Source organism: Myotis davidii, unplaced genomic scaffold (genome assembly GCF_000327345.1).
Source record: "Myotis davidii unplaced genomic scaffold, ASM32734v1 scaffold341, whole genome shotgun sequence".
NCBI lineage: Eukaryota > Metazoa > Chordata > Mammalia > Chiroptera > Vespertilionidae > Myotis > Myotis davidii.
Window position 1 is genome coordinate 1 of NW_006291021.1, and position 13978 is coordinate 13978.

Below are 13978 nucleotides of genomic sequence, written 5' to 3' on the forward strand. Positions count from 1 at the left end.
CTCTCTTCTCCTCTTCCATCTTGTTTTCTTCCCTGTTTTAGTCTCAGTATTTCTCTTGCTCCAAATTTTCTCTTTCCTTGACTTTCTACCTGATGCTGGTTTTGTACTTCTCCTTTCTTCTCTCTCTGTCTCCACCTTTCTCTCCTTCCAGAGCAGACCAGGTCCCCTTCTGTCCTCTACCGACCAAGGCTGGGTCCCTGCTGATCTGACTTCTCCTGCCTACCCCTCCCTCCTCCTCACAGCTGGTGGTGAAAAGTGCCATGAAGGAGGAAAAGCATCAGCATCTCCCTGGACAACAGATATCGCTCAAGATTGAGGGTAACCAGGGGGCTCGAGTGGGGCTGGTAGCCGTGGACAAGGGCGTGTTTGTACTGAATAAGAAGAACAGGGTGACTCAGAATGGCGCTGGGGACAACCAGTGACATGAGGTTGAGTGTGGGTTGAATTCAGAGGCCAAAATGGACAGAGACATGGGGAAGTGTTGAAGTTCAAGTTGCAGATGGAAATGTGGATGGACAGGGTCTAAGTTGGGGATGGTCATGGTAATGGGCACAGCTCTCAGTCCCACAGCAGCACACTCTGATCATCCACTGTGGAGTGTCTGGGCTCGGGATGAGGATAGTAGAGAGGTTGGGTGGATGTGTTGGTGCAGTGACCCAGGCCCTGCTGGCCTGGCCTCATCCTGCCCTTGACCCCTCCCGCCCTGCAGATCTGGGACACAGTGGAGAAGGCAGACATTGGCTGCACACCAGGCAGTGGAAAGAACTATGCGGGAGTCTTTACGGATGCCGGGCTGGTCTTCCAGACCAGCAAAGGCCTCCAGACGGAGCAGCGGTCAGGTGAGGAGTCGGCCAGTGGACTCCCAGGGAGGGGCAGCACTTCGACCTCCCAGATGGGATCCGGGACCCTGGTTTCAAGCCCTGCCTCTACCACCAACTAGCAAATCACTCTCCTCTCTGAGCCTCAGTGTCCACATCTGTTAAATGGGAGCAGTAACACTCCCACCTCGCAGCTACTGTGAGGAGTAAACCAAGGACAGGCAGTCAGTGCTTAACCCATCTTGTTCCGTCCACCTGCCCCTCAGATTTGGCATGCCCGAAACCAGCCACCCGGCGCCGCCGCTCAGTGCAGCTCATGGAGGAGAGGATGGGCAAAGGTGGGAGCCCTCATCGCCTCCCCTACCCTTACACCCTGTCCTTTGAGATCCCAGCAAAGTGGGAGGAGGGGATGGCCTGGACCTGGGCAGGTCCTCCCTGGGAGGCCCTGTGGGGACTTGACTGGGGGGTGTTCCCACAGCGGGTGAGTACCCCAGCAAGGAGCTGCGCAAGTGCTGTGAGGACGGTATGCGGGAGAACCCCATGAAGTACCCGTGCCAGCGCAGGGCACAGTTCATCCTCCAGGACAAGGCCTGCGTGGACGCCTTCCTGGACTGCTGCAACTACATCACCCAGCAGCGGCTGGAGCACAGCCGGGACAGTGACCTGGGCCTGGCCAGGAGTGAGTCCTGTGGTCTGGGGGCCCTGCCTGAGGGCTGGTGGTGGGAGGGGGAGGCGCCTGTCACTGGGGACTGGAAATTGTGTGGATCAAATTTGCTTCCAAGAGCAAAGGCAAGTGTGAGCGGCTTGTAAAATTGAAGGAAATTTCATGTTAGCAATTACAGATGAAAAGTAACAAAAAGAATGCTTCTGCTTAAAACCTAAGGAAGATTGGGAAACTTGCCCAGTGGCTGGCTGGCCGACAAATGCAAAAATAATGATCTTTTTTTCTTTAAACAGCCTTTAACTCACAGACAAACTTGTGGGGTTTAACACCTTTCCCCGCTTGAGCTGTTGATGCCCCCAGAGTTCTGAATAGTTTAGTGAGGATGTTTTGGCAGCAAAGATATTTTCCTAAACACCCCAGCAAACTGCTCAGCATCAGGACGTTAACGTGGATTCCTTTCCACCAAGTAATTCACAGAATCCATTCAAATGTTGCCACTTTTTAAATTCTTTTAGTTCTCTCTAGGAAAAGGACCCAGTTCAGAATCACACATTACATTGGTATGTCTGGTTGTGTCTCTTTAGCCTCCTCCCATCTGCCCCACCCCCAGCGGCTCTTCGGTCTTTCTGTGACTCTCATATTCTTCACAAACATGAGGTACACAGGCCAGATCATTTGAAAGTTGTTCAGCAACCTGAGTCTGCCTGGTGTTTCTCCTGCTCACATTCAGGTTTTGCATTTGGGGCGGGGCTGTCCCAGAGGAGATACTGTGCCCTCCTTGGTGCCTCGCCTGGGATCAGAAGGCAGGTAGCATTTGTTATGGCAAAATTTCCAGGCAGCAGGAAGATGTAGAACCAGGCACTCGGAAGAGTCAGAAAATGCACTTTATTGCAGAAGCACGGGTGCTGTGGCTCAGGGGAATTGGTTCCCAACGCTGAGCTCTGATTGTAGTGGACTTTCTCTTTATAAAGGGCATTAAGTTTTTTGTTTCTAGTTCCCCGGCTTTCCACGGGCTTTTGCAGCGCCACTCCTCCTATGACGTTATTAAGGGGGAGCTGAGAGGCCCTGGATGGTGTCTGCAGTCATCTCTTGTGGGGGTTGTGTATCGTTTATGGCCCTTCAAGGGAAACAGGTTTTTCAAGGACATAGCTAGAAGGGGGTTGGGGTACAGGATGCAGCTATGAGCAGGCCTGGGGGGTCCGTAGACATCAGCTATTGTAATCAGTCATCAGGCAATGAGATGATGTTGATGAGATGATGTTTTGACTCCTGATGAGTCTGCCTGACCATACCTATCAGTTCTGCTTGCTGGATTCAGAGCTGGGTCACATCCTCAATTGCTTAGCAGGCCTTGAAAAGAAAACTTTTAAGAAAAACTTAGCCCCCTATCTATATATATAAAAGTCTAATATGCTAAGTGTCCCACCATTCAACCATTCAACTGGTCACTATGATGTGCAGTGACCAGCAGGGGGCAGACGCTCCGACCAGTAGGTTAGCTTGCTGTTGGGGTTCAACTGATCAGGACTGGGCGAGATGGGCTGAACACGGTCTGGAACCAACCTCTCACAGTCCCTCTCTGGCCTCTAAAATATTTCTTCTAATTAATTTCCTTTCAATGTGCACAAATCCATGCACCGGTCCTCTAGTTTACATATAAGAAACTTAACCCCATATGCACATAAGTATATGTATTCTAAGATTTAAAATAATATAATTACTTTTCAGATTAATTCGGGTACTGGATCTATCAGGTTGTAGGTCTCCTCTATCACATTGCCTTGTAACATCATGGATGATGTGAACCTTGATCCTTGATTAAGGTGGTGTCTGCCCTGTTTCTCCATGAAAAGTTCCTCTTTACTCCTTTTATGGGGTTTTTTTTTAAATCTTTTTAAAATTTAAGTCAAGAGAGATATTCCCAAAGATCAATATCACTTAGCTTTTAAGATAACAGATATGGATGGACGCCTTATGTGGTAACACGTGATTTTTGTGTACATGTGTACCTTGGGGTTCGGGGCTTAGCAGTCACCTCTCAAAGGCAGCTGTTGTCAAAGTGGAGACATATTTCTAAATTCTTTTAGCTGGAAAGCTCCCATCTCCTTCACCCCTCCATCCACAAAAGACACAAAGGTTCCCAACACACGTAGGCAAAAGAAAGAGAAAGTGGGTCTGCTCTAAACCCAGCTTGCCCCCCACCTACACAGGTGACCTGGATGAGGAGATCATTCCGGAAGAAGACATCGTTTCCAGAAGCCAGTTCCCTGAGAGTTGGCTGTGGACCATCGAGGAGTTAAAGGACCCAGAGAAAGATGGGTAAGGCTGGGGCACCCCTCATTCCAACCCACCCCCAGGCACTTGCTACCAACACTCAGGACCAGAACATTTAATTTGCATGCACCCCAACCTCCTCTGATTTCTGGAATCATAGTGGAACTCCACAACCCAACCTAGAAAAACCTCCACGTGCCCACACCTACGCCCTCCAACTAGTCCCTTTGGGGCCCCTCATTACCTGCTCTCCCCTCCATCACATCTTCTCCTAAGACCCCCATTTCTCCTCCATCTAGAATCTCCTCCAAGACCATAAAGGTGTTTCTGAAAGACTCCATCACCACCTGGGAGATCATGGCTGTGAGCTTGTCTGACAGGAAAGGTGAGGTGATGGTTTCGCAGGCCCCAGGGCCCCAGGCATTTTCTGTTTCTCATCCATCCCAAAGCTCCTCTGCTTCTTGGTGACTGACACTCTACCCCCTGGTTACTGGGTGTGGCAGGTGCATCAGAGTCCAGATCGTGGGTGTCAGTGCTTTTTATTTTATTTTTTAAAATATGTTCTTATAGACTTTTTAGAGAGAGAGGAAGGGAGTGGGAGAAAGACAGACAGAACATTGATGAGAAAGAAACAACAGCATCAACTGACTGCCTCCTGCATGACCTTTGTTGTAGATGGAGCTCAAACCCAGGCATGTGCTCTCACAGGGAATCAAGCCAGTGACTTCTTGGTGTATGGGTTGATGCTCAATCACTGAGCCACACTGGCTGGGAAGTTCTTTTTATTTTTTAAATTGATTTTATTTTTAGAGCAGTTTTAGTTTCACAGCAAAATTGAGTAGAAAGGGCCTGGCCAGTTTGGCTCAGTTGTTTGGAGCATCGTCCTGTACACCAAAAGGTTGGGGGTTCAACTCCTGGCCAGGGCACATACCCAGGTTTCGGGCAATTGGGGCCTGTGCTGGAGGCAACCAATGAATGTGTCTCTCTCACAACAATGTTTCTCTCTGTCTCTCCCTCTCCCTTCCATTCTCTCTAAAAATCAATGGGGGGGAAATATCCTCCAGTGAAGATGAACAAAGACAAAAATATTCTATTAAAAAATTAAGCAAAAAGTAGAGATTTCCTATATACCCTCTGCCATCCCCCCTCACATGCACAGCCGCCCCCACTGTCAACATCCCCCACCAGAGTGGTGCATTTGTTACAATCAATTGTGAAGACCCCAAGTTCATAGATGACAGGAATTCACACTTGATGTTGTACATTCTATGGATTTGGTCTAATATTTTATGACACAAGTCCACCATTGTAGTATCGTACAGAATAATTTGCAACCACAAAAACTTTTAAGGAGGTACTATTTACATGATAGTGGGTAAAGTGATTAAGAAAGAGGAGGAAGCAGGATGAAGGGGGATTGAAACACTGGTGGTCAGATTGGGAAGCGTGACAAGAAAGGTTACCCGTCCCCAGTCACCCACAGCTGGAGTGAGACCTGAGGAGCTCTAGCCAAATGGGGATGGTTTACAGCAGGACCGGGAGGGGTGAGGGAAGGAAGACCCCTACTTTTAGTGCAAAATGTAAGTGGATACCAAAAAGTCAGTCACCAAGGTAAGTAATATCCCACTGCAATAGTTTTCAAAATAACAATGAGTACCAAAAATATCTATGTTGGCCGCAACCGGTTTAGCTCAGTAGATAGAGCGTCGGCCTGCAGACTGAAGGGTCCCAAGTTCGATTCCCGTCAAGGGCATGTACCTCGGTTGCAGGCACATCCCCAGTAGGAGATGTGCAGAAGGCAGCTGATCGATGTTTCTCTCTCATCGATGTTTCTAACTCTCTATCTCTCTCCCTTCCTCTCTGTAAAAAAATCAATAAAATATAAAAAAAAATTAAAAAAATATCCAAATTTTAAACAGAGATCAGAGCCATGACAAACTACAAAGGAGTTTGAGACAAGAGAAAAAAATGTGTGACCCATATGCATATTTTATGTATACTTTAAAGGTAAAATGTGTCAAACAATATTAAAACATTGAAAGACAGGGGTATTAAAACTCACAATATTAAGTGTAAATATTTTATTTATACCAGAGCCAGACTTTCTTATGCTGTATTCTCATTTTGTTTATTACACTTTAATATCATTTTACTTTCCTGACTTCAAGGTTTTAAAACTCTGTTTCTTTGCTTATCTCGTTTTAATTGAAGGAATTAAAATTTTCTGCCAATTTCTCTTATTTAAGAAAAATATGTTTTTATTGCTTTTAGAAAGAGGAGGGAGAGAGAGAGATTGAGATTCACAAGAGAAAAACATCTATGGGGATGGAGCTCATAATCTGGGCATGTGCCCTGACCTGGAATGGAATTGCCATGCATGGGACAATGCTCCACCAACTGAGCCACACAGGCCAGGGCCATGGCAATTTCTCTTAAACAAGTGATGATCTCAAATGAAATCATTTACACAGGGACACATAGTTTCCTTTTGCCGGGGACTCCAGTATGACTCAGCTCGAGCCACTGTGTGGCCTTAATCAAGTTACTCAGCCTCTCTGTGCTCCTCTATAAAATGACAGGATAGAATAGCATGTACTCTAAGCATTGTTGAGAGGATTGTTATGAGTTAATACATGTAAAGCCCTTATAATAGTGCCTTTAAAAAAAGGAAGGAAGGAAGGAAAAGATGTAATGTGGGCTAGTGTGTTATTTTATGTTTTTGGTAGCCCCATAAAAAAAGAGCATGATGAACCCGATTTCAGAAATACATTTTATTTCACCCAAATATATCCAAAATGTTATAATTTCCACATTTTATAAAAGTTTGTAAAACCACTAACACACTAATAATGTTACAATAATAAATTCATTACTATTTAAGCATAAACTATTAAGATATTAAAATTTTTGCTTATTTACTTTTAAGCCTTACTTATAAGAAATACGTTTTTAATAATTTAAGAGAGAGAAAGGGAGAGGGAGAGAGAGTTAGACACATCAGTGAGAATCGTCAATTGGTTGCCTCCTGCACGCCCCCTACTGGAGATCGAGCCCGAAACCTGGGCATGTGCCCTGACCTGGAATGAAACCATGATTTCCTGGTTCATGTGTTGATACTCAACCACTGAGCAGCATTGGCCGGGAAAGATATCAAAATTTTTAATGACTTATTTTACTTCTATTGTAAGCCTTTGACTCTGGTATGCCTTTTATACTTAGAGTGCATCTCAATTAGGATGTGAGCTTTTCCTTTCTTTTATTTTTAATCTTTATTGTTCAGATTATTACAGATTTTCCTCTTTTTCCTCCCATAGCTCCCCTCCTCCGGTTCCCACTCCACCCCTTACCTTTGCACCCCCACTGTCTTCGTCCATAGGTGTAAGATTTTGGTCTAATCCAGTGATGGGGAACCTATGGCATGCATGTCAGAGGTGACACACGAACTCGGTTTTTTTGGTTGATTTTTCTTTGTTAAATGGCATTTAAATATATAAAATAAATATCAAAAATATAAATCTTTGTTTTACTATGGTTGCAAATATCGAAAAATTTCTATATGTGACATGGCACCAGAGTTAAGTTAGGGTTTTTCAAAATGCTGACACGTCGAGCTCAAAAGGTTTGCCATCACTGGTCTAATCTCTTCCCTCACCCCCCACATTGCCTTCCCCCCAAGAATTGTCAGTCTGCTCCCTTTCCATGGCCCTGATTCTATTACATTCACCAGATCATTCTGTTCATCAGATTTTTTATTCATTTGATTTTTAGATTCACTTGTTGATAGATATGTATTTATTGTCAATTGGTTGTTCATAAATTATTATCTTTACCTTTTTCTTCTTCATCCTCTTCTTAAAGAATACCCTTTAGCATTTCATATAATACTGGTTTGGTGGTGATGAACTCCTTTAGCTTTTTCTTGTCTTGGAAGCTCTTTACCTGTCCTTTAAGTCTAAATGATAGCTTTGCTGGGTAGAGTAATCTTGGTTGTAGGTTCTTGCTATTCATCATTTTGAATATTTCTTGCCACTCCCTTCTGGCCTGCATAGTTTCTGTTGAGAAATCAGCTGTAGTCGTGTGGGTACTCCCTTGTAGGTAACTAACTGTTTTTCTCTTGCTGCTTTTAAGATTTTCTCTTTGTCTTTTGCCCTTAGCATTTTAAGTATGATGGATCTTGGTGTGGGTCCTCGTTGGATTCCTCTTGTTTGGGGTTCTCTGCACTTTTTAGACTTGTAAGCCTATTTCTTTTACCAGGTAGGGGAAGTTTTCTGTCATTATTTCTTCAAATAGGTTTTCAATATCTTGCTCTCTCTCTCTCTTCTTTTGGCACCTCAATAATTTGGATGTTGGTATGCTTGAAGTTGTCTCAGAAGCTTTTTACACTATCTTCATAATTTTGGATTCTTTTTTCTTCTTTCTATTCCAGTTGGGTGTTTTTGCTTCCTCGTATTTCAAATCTTTGACTTGAATCTTGGATCGTCTAGTCTTCTGTTGAATCTCTGTATATTATTCTTTATTTCAGTCAGTGTATGCTTAATTTCTGACTGGTCCTTTTCCTTTTTTTTTTTTTTTTTTTTTTGGCATTCTTACTAAGATCATTGAAGGTTTCACTAAGTTCCTCGGAGGTTTTTAGAAGATCCTTGAGTAACCTTATAACTGTGGTTTTGAACTCATTATGCAGTAGTTTTCTTGCTTCCATTTCTTTCATTTGTGACATGTTTCTTTGTCTCCACATTTTGGCTGCTTCCCTGTGTTTGTATCTATGTATTAGGTAGAGCTGATATGTCTCCTGGAATGTTCACTGAATCTGCCCCTTGAGTGTGTTGCTTATGGATGTGAAGAGTTGTAATCTGGTATGGTCTCACACTGACCACTGGGTACACAGGCTCTTGGATCTCCAAGGAGGTGCAAAGTCAGTCACTTCTTGGGACTGCCCAGCAGGAGCTACAGAGAGATCTGCAGATTCCTCCTCTTTTTATCAGGTTTAGAAGTGCCCAGATGAGGCCTAGCTGTGAAGCAAGGCAGGCTGCTGCTGCCAGACCTTGGGCCTTCTTTTGGTAGCTTTGGGGCTCCCTGCCCCAGCTGCTGCCTGTTTCACAGGTTTTAGGCTGAGAAAGGATAGACCATTCATATGCAAAAACCATTGCACACAGCTTGGATGGGGTTGTAAATTGGGTGAAGCAGGGTCTCAGGGACTCACCAGGGTAGAGCAAATAGCAATGGCTGCCAGTCAGCCCTGCACCCAAGAGGTCCCAGCACAGGAACAATGACCGCTGCAAGCACCTTCCTTCTGAAAGATAGCCGCCCTCGCATTCTGGCCCAATGCCAGACATCCCAGTTTCTCCCCATATGTGTCTGGGTCGCCAGAGTCTTGCCCAAAACTGGAGTTCAAAGCAATCAGGAGCTTGTGTCTCTCTCCCAATTAAAGAAAAGCAGCGCACCCGGTTGCCAGCCCATTCTGTGTGTGCCACTGCACCTCCTACCAGTCTCAATGCTCTTTCTTCTTTACTTCTAGTTGTAGAACTTCCACTCAGCCAGCTTTCCTGCAGTTCTGGATGATAGTTATTTTGTCTTTTAGTTGTAATTTTGATGTGGTTGTGAGAGGCAGCAAGTACAGGCATTTACCTATGCTGCCATCTTGGTTCTCAGGATGTGAGCTTTTCATTGGAAACACTTTGATCTCTATTTTAGGATTCAAAAAATTTGCAGGTGAAAAAGCAGATTGATATATTCAAGTTGTCTCAAACATACCTTTAAAAGTTTTCCAATCACTAAATTAAGCATTATTTTTATTATTTTTAAGATTTTTAAAATCAATTTTTAGAAAGAGAGGAAAGGAGAGGGAGAGAAAAGAGTGCGATGTGAGAGTGAAACATCAATTGGCAGTCTCCACATGCTCCCCACCAGGATGGAAGCCCTCAAATGGGCATGTGTGCTGACCAGAATTGAACTGACAACCTTTTGGTGCACAGGACAATGCCCAACTAACTGAGCCACACTGGTCAGGGCCACACATCATTTTTTCAAAAATTTATCTTCATTGTTGAAAATACTACAAATGTCCCCTTTGTTTGTTTGTTTGTCTTTTCCTCATTGATCTCCTCTATCCCTCGCCCTCCCTTCCAGGCCTTTATTGTCAGTGTCCATGGGCATTTTTAAATCAAATATAATTTACATACCATAAAAGTCACCCTTGGACAGTATATGATTCCAGTATATTCACAAGCACTAGTTTGGAAGTTTAAATCTGAGTTAACTAAACTGAAATAAAAGTACAAATCTAGCTCTTTTGAGCTAGCCACCTTTCCAGTCCCTAGTGACCACATGGGGCTTGGGGCTCCCATTTTGGGGAGCACAGATGGACCCTTCAGTGAGGCTGACTCACTTTCCTCTTCCACCTCCATCTCTGAGTAAAATTCCAAAGACATTACTATATCCTGGAAAACCCCAGCTACCAATATCATTTGTAATTCATCACCATCAACATTCTCTAGTCTATGGGCTTCTACTAAAACCAGCTGAGCTCCAGACAGCTTCTGTGGTCAGGGATAAGCCTTGAGAGGCAGGAACTTGGAACTGAACTTGAACCCTGTCCACCCTGCCCATCCCCTACCCCTGACACTCATGTTCTGTTCCTCTGAGCAGGGATCTGTGTGGCTGACCCCTATGAGGTGACAGTGGTGCAAGATTTCTTCATCGACTTGCGGTGGCCCTACTCTGTGGTTCGTAACGAACAGGTAGAGATACGAGCCGTCCTCTACAACTACCGGGAATCAGATACACTCACGGTGGGGCCTGCAGGAGGTAGAGGTCAAGGCCACTGTCTATCGGTACTTCATCACCGACGGTGTAAGGAAGACCCTGAAGGTCGTGGTGAGTCCTTGGGGCCCCTGCTGCCTCTTGTCCTTCAGGAGGGACTCTTGCTCTCCTTGTGCTGTCAACTCAGTTTGGAGCCCCAGGCTCTGAGACACTAATGCTGTCCATGTTCAGCTTAGGAAAGTCAGGAGTCCCAGCAGTGTGACAGCAGGGCCATGTGAGGCAGGGGAGACATGCTTCTGAGCATAAAATTCTCAGGGGGGTGCCCAAACCTCAGCATTAAAGATAAAAGCAATTTTCCTTAAAATATATTTTAATATCAAATATGATATTTTATAACACATTTCAGTATGAGTTTTGTCTTGACTTGTAAAATTATTTTTATTTTATTTTTTAAAAATCTTTATTGCTGCCCTGACCAGTTTGGCTCAGTGGATAGAGCGTCAGCCTGCGGACTCAAGGGTCCCAGGTTCGATTCCGGTCAAGGGCATGTACCTTGGTTGCGGGCACATCCCCAGTAGTGTGTGTGCAGGAGGCAGCTGATCGATGTTTCTCTCATTGATGTTTCTAACTCTCTATCCTCTCCCTTCCTCCCTGTAAGTAATCATTTCCCCCATCAACCCTTCAAGACCTTCCCAACCCCTCCCACTGTCTGAGTCCATGGGTTATGCATATATGCATACAAGGTCTTTGATTACCTCCCAACCTCCCACCCTCCCCTCTTTCCTTCAAAGATTCTGCACTTTTTTCCATGCTTCTTTGTCTCTGAATCCACTCCTTTCATCAGTTTATTTTGTTAATTAGATTCCAAATATGAGTGAGATCATATGATACTTGTCTTTCTCTGATTGCTGAATTCACTTAGCATCACGCTCTCCAAGTCCCTCCATGCTGTCTCATAGGATGAGAGACTCTTCTTTTTTACTGTTGCATAGTATTCCATGGTATAAATGTACACCAGCTTTTATTTATTTTTATTTTTTAAAATATATTTTATTAATTTTTTTTACAGAGAGGAAGGGAGAGGAATAGAGAGTTAGAAACATCGATGAGAGAGAAACATCGATCAGCTGCCTCCTGCACACTCCCCAGTGGGTATGTGCCTGCAACCAATGTACATGCCCTTGACCAGAATCAAATCTGGGACCCTTAAGTCCGTAGGCTGATGCTCAATCCACTGAGCAAAACTGGTTAGGGCACCCCAGATTTTTAAAAAATAATTCCTTATTGTTGAAAATATTACATATGTCTTCTTTTTTCACCCATTGACTACATCCAGCCTGCCCCCATTTGCTGCCCCAGGACCTCACTGCCCCACTGTCTGTGTCCATGGGCCACGCATATATGCATACAAGGTCTTTGATAGGTTAGCTCCCACCCTCCCACAACTTTTCTCCAAGACTCCACATTCTCTTCCATGATTCCAGTCTTTGGATCTCCTCTGTTCATCAGTTTATTTTGTTACCTAGATTCCACATATTAGTGAGACCATGTGATACTTGTCTTTCTCTGACTGGTTTATTTCACTTAGCATGATACTCTTCAGGTCCCTCCATGCTGTCTCAAAGGGTAAAAGATTCTTCTTTTTCGTTTTGTTGATTTTTAATTTCTGCCTAGTATTCCATGGTATAAATGCACCACCCCTCTACTGAGGGGCACTTGGACTGTTTCCAGATCTTAGCTATTGTAAATTGTGCTGCTATGAACATAGGGGTGCATACATTCTTTCTGATTTTGGTTTTCTTAGGATATATTCCTACAAGTGGAATCATTGGGTCAAATGGCAGTCCATATTTAATTTTTTGAGGAGAATCCACAGTTTTCCATAATAGTTGCACCAGTCTGCATTCCCACCAGCCGTGCACTAGGGTTCCCTTTCCTCCTCATCCTCGCCAGCACCTGATATTGGTTGATTTGTTGATGGTAGCCATTCTGACAGGTGTGAGGTAAAACCTCGTAGTCGTTTTAATTGGCATTTCTCTGATGATCAGTGACTTTGAGCAGTTTTTCATATGTCACTGGCCATCTGTATGTCCACTTTGGAAAAGTGTCTATTTAGATAAGTTGCCCATTTTTTCAATTGGATTGTTTTTCATCCTTTTTTTAAGTTCAATGAGTTCCTTATATATTTTGAATATTAACCGTTTACCAGATGTATCATTGCCAGATATGTTCTCCCACACAGTGGGCTCCCTTTTCGTTTTGTTGATGGTCTCTTTTGCTGTGCAGAAACTTTTTATTTTGATGTGGTCCCATTTGTCTATGTTCTCCTTAGTTTCCTTTGCCCTAGCAGATGTATCCGCAGACATATTGATCTAAGAGATCTCTGAGATTTTGATGCTTATGGTTTCTCCTAGGATATTTATGGTTTTCCAACTTACACTTAAGTCTTTTATCCATTTGGAGTTTATTCATGTGTATGGTGTAAGTTGGTGGTCTAGTTTCATTTTATTGCATGTATCTGTCCAATTTTCCCAGCACCATTTATTAAAGAGATTGTCTTGACTCCATTGTATGCTCTTGCCTCCTTTGTCAAATATTAATTGAGCATAATGGTTTGGGTCCATTTTGGGGATCTCTGTTCTGTACCATTGGTCTGTATGCCTGTTCTTGTGCCAGGACAGGCTGTTTTGATTAAGTTGACTTTGTAGTATAACTTGAAATCTGGTATTGTGATTCCTCCAACTTTGTTCTTCTTTGTCAAGATTGCTGGGGATTTTTTTGGTTCTATATAAATTTCTGTAGTATTTGCTCTAGATCTGTGAATTATGCCATTGGTATTTTAATGGGGAGTGCATTGAATCTGTAGATTCCTTTGGATAGTGTGGACATTTTAATGATGTTGATTCTACCAATCCATGAACATGGAATATTCTTCCATTTGTCTATAACTTCTTCTATCTCTTTTTTTTAAAACGTGCTATAGTTTTCTGAGTACATGTCTTTTACCTCCTTGGTTAAGTTTATTCCTAAGTATCTTAAATTCTTTGTTGCAATGGTAAATGGGATTGTTTGCTTAGTTTCTCTCTGAGAATTCATTATTGATATATAAAAAAGCCACTGATTTTTGAGTTTGTATCCTGTTACATTGCCAAATTTATTCATTAAATCTAGTTGTTTTTTGGTGGAGTCTTTAAGGGTTCCTATGTACAACATCATGTCATTTGTGAATAATGAGTTTTACTTCCTCCTTTTCCTATTTGGATGCCTTTTATTTCTTCTTCTTGCCTAATTGCAATGGCTAACACTTTCAGTACTATGTTGAACAGGAGTGGTGAGAGGGGGCATCCCTGTCTTGTTCCTGTTCTTAGGGGAAATGGTGTTAGTTTTTGCCCATTGAGTATGATGCTGGCTGTTGTCATAAATGGCTTTTATTATGTTGAGGTATGATCCTTCTACTCCCACC

General features: G+C 43.5%; 1 protein-coding gene across 1 annotated transcript in view; it reads left to right on the plus strand.

Moving 5' to 3' along the window:
• Window positions 1-242: 242 nt before the first annotated feature.
• Window positions 243-13978, plus strand: part of C3 (complement component 3) — a gene marked incomplete at its 5' end in the record, with an annotated part of 29683 nt that continues 15947 nt past the window's right edge. The window contains 8 exon segments of the mRNA XM_015564295.1: window positions 243-418; window positions 661-839; window positions 1085-1156; window positions 1297-1497; window positions 3693-3801; window positions 4056-4141; window positions 10402-10542; window positions 10544-10629. Coding sequence (XP_015419781.1) covers window positions 243-418; window positions 661-839; window positions 1085-1156; window positions 1297-1497; window positions 3693-3801; window positions 4056-4141; window positions 10402-10542; window positions 10544-10629 — 1050 coding nt within the window.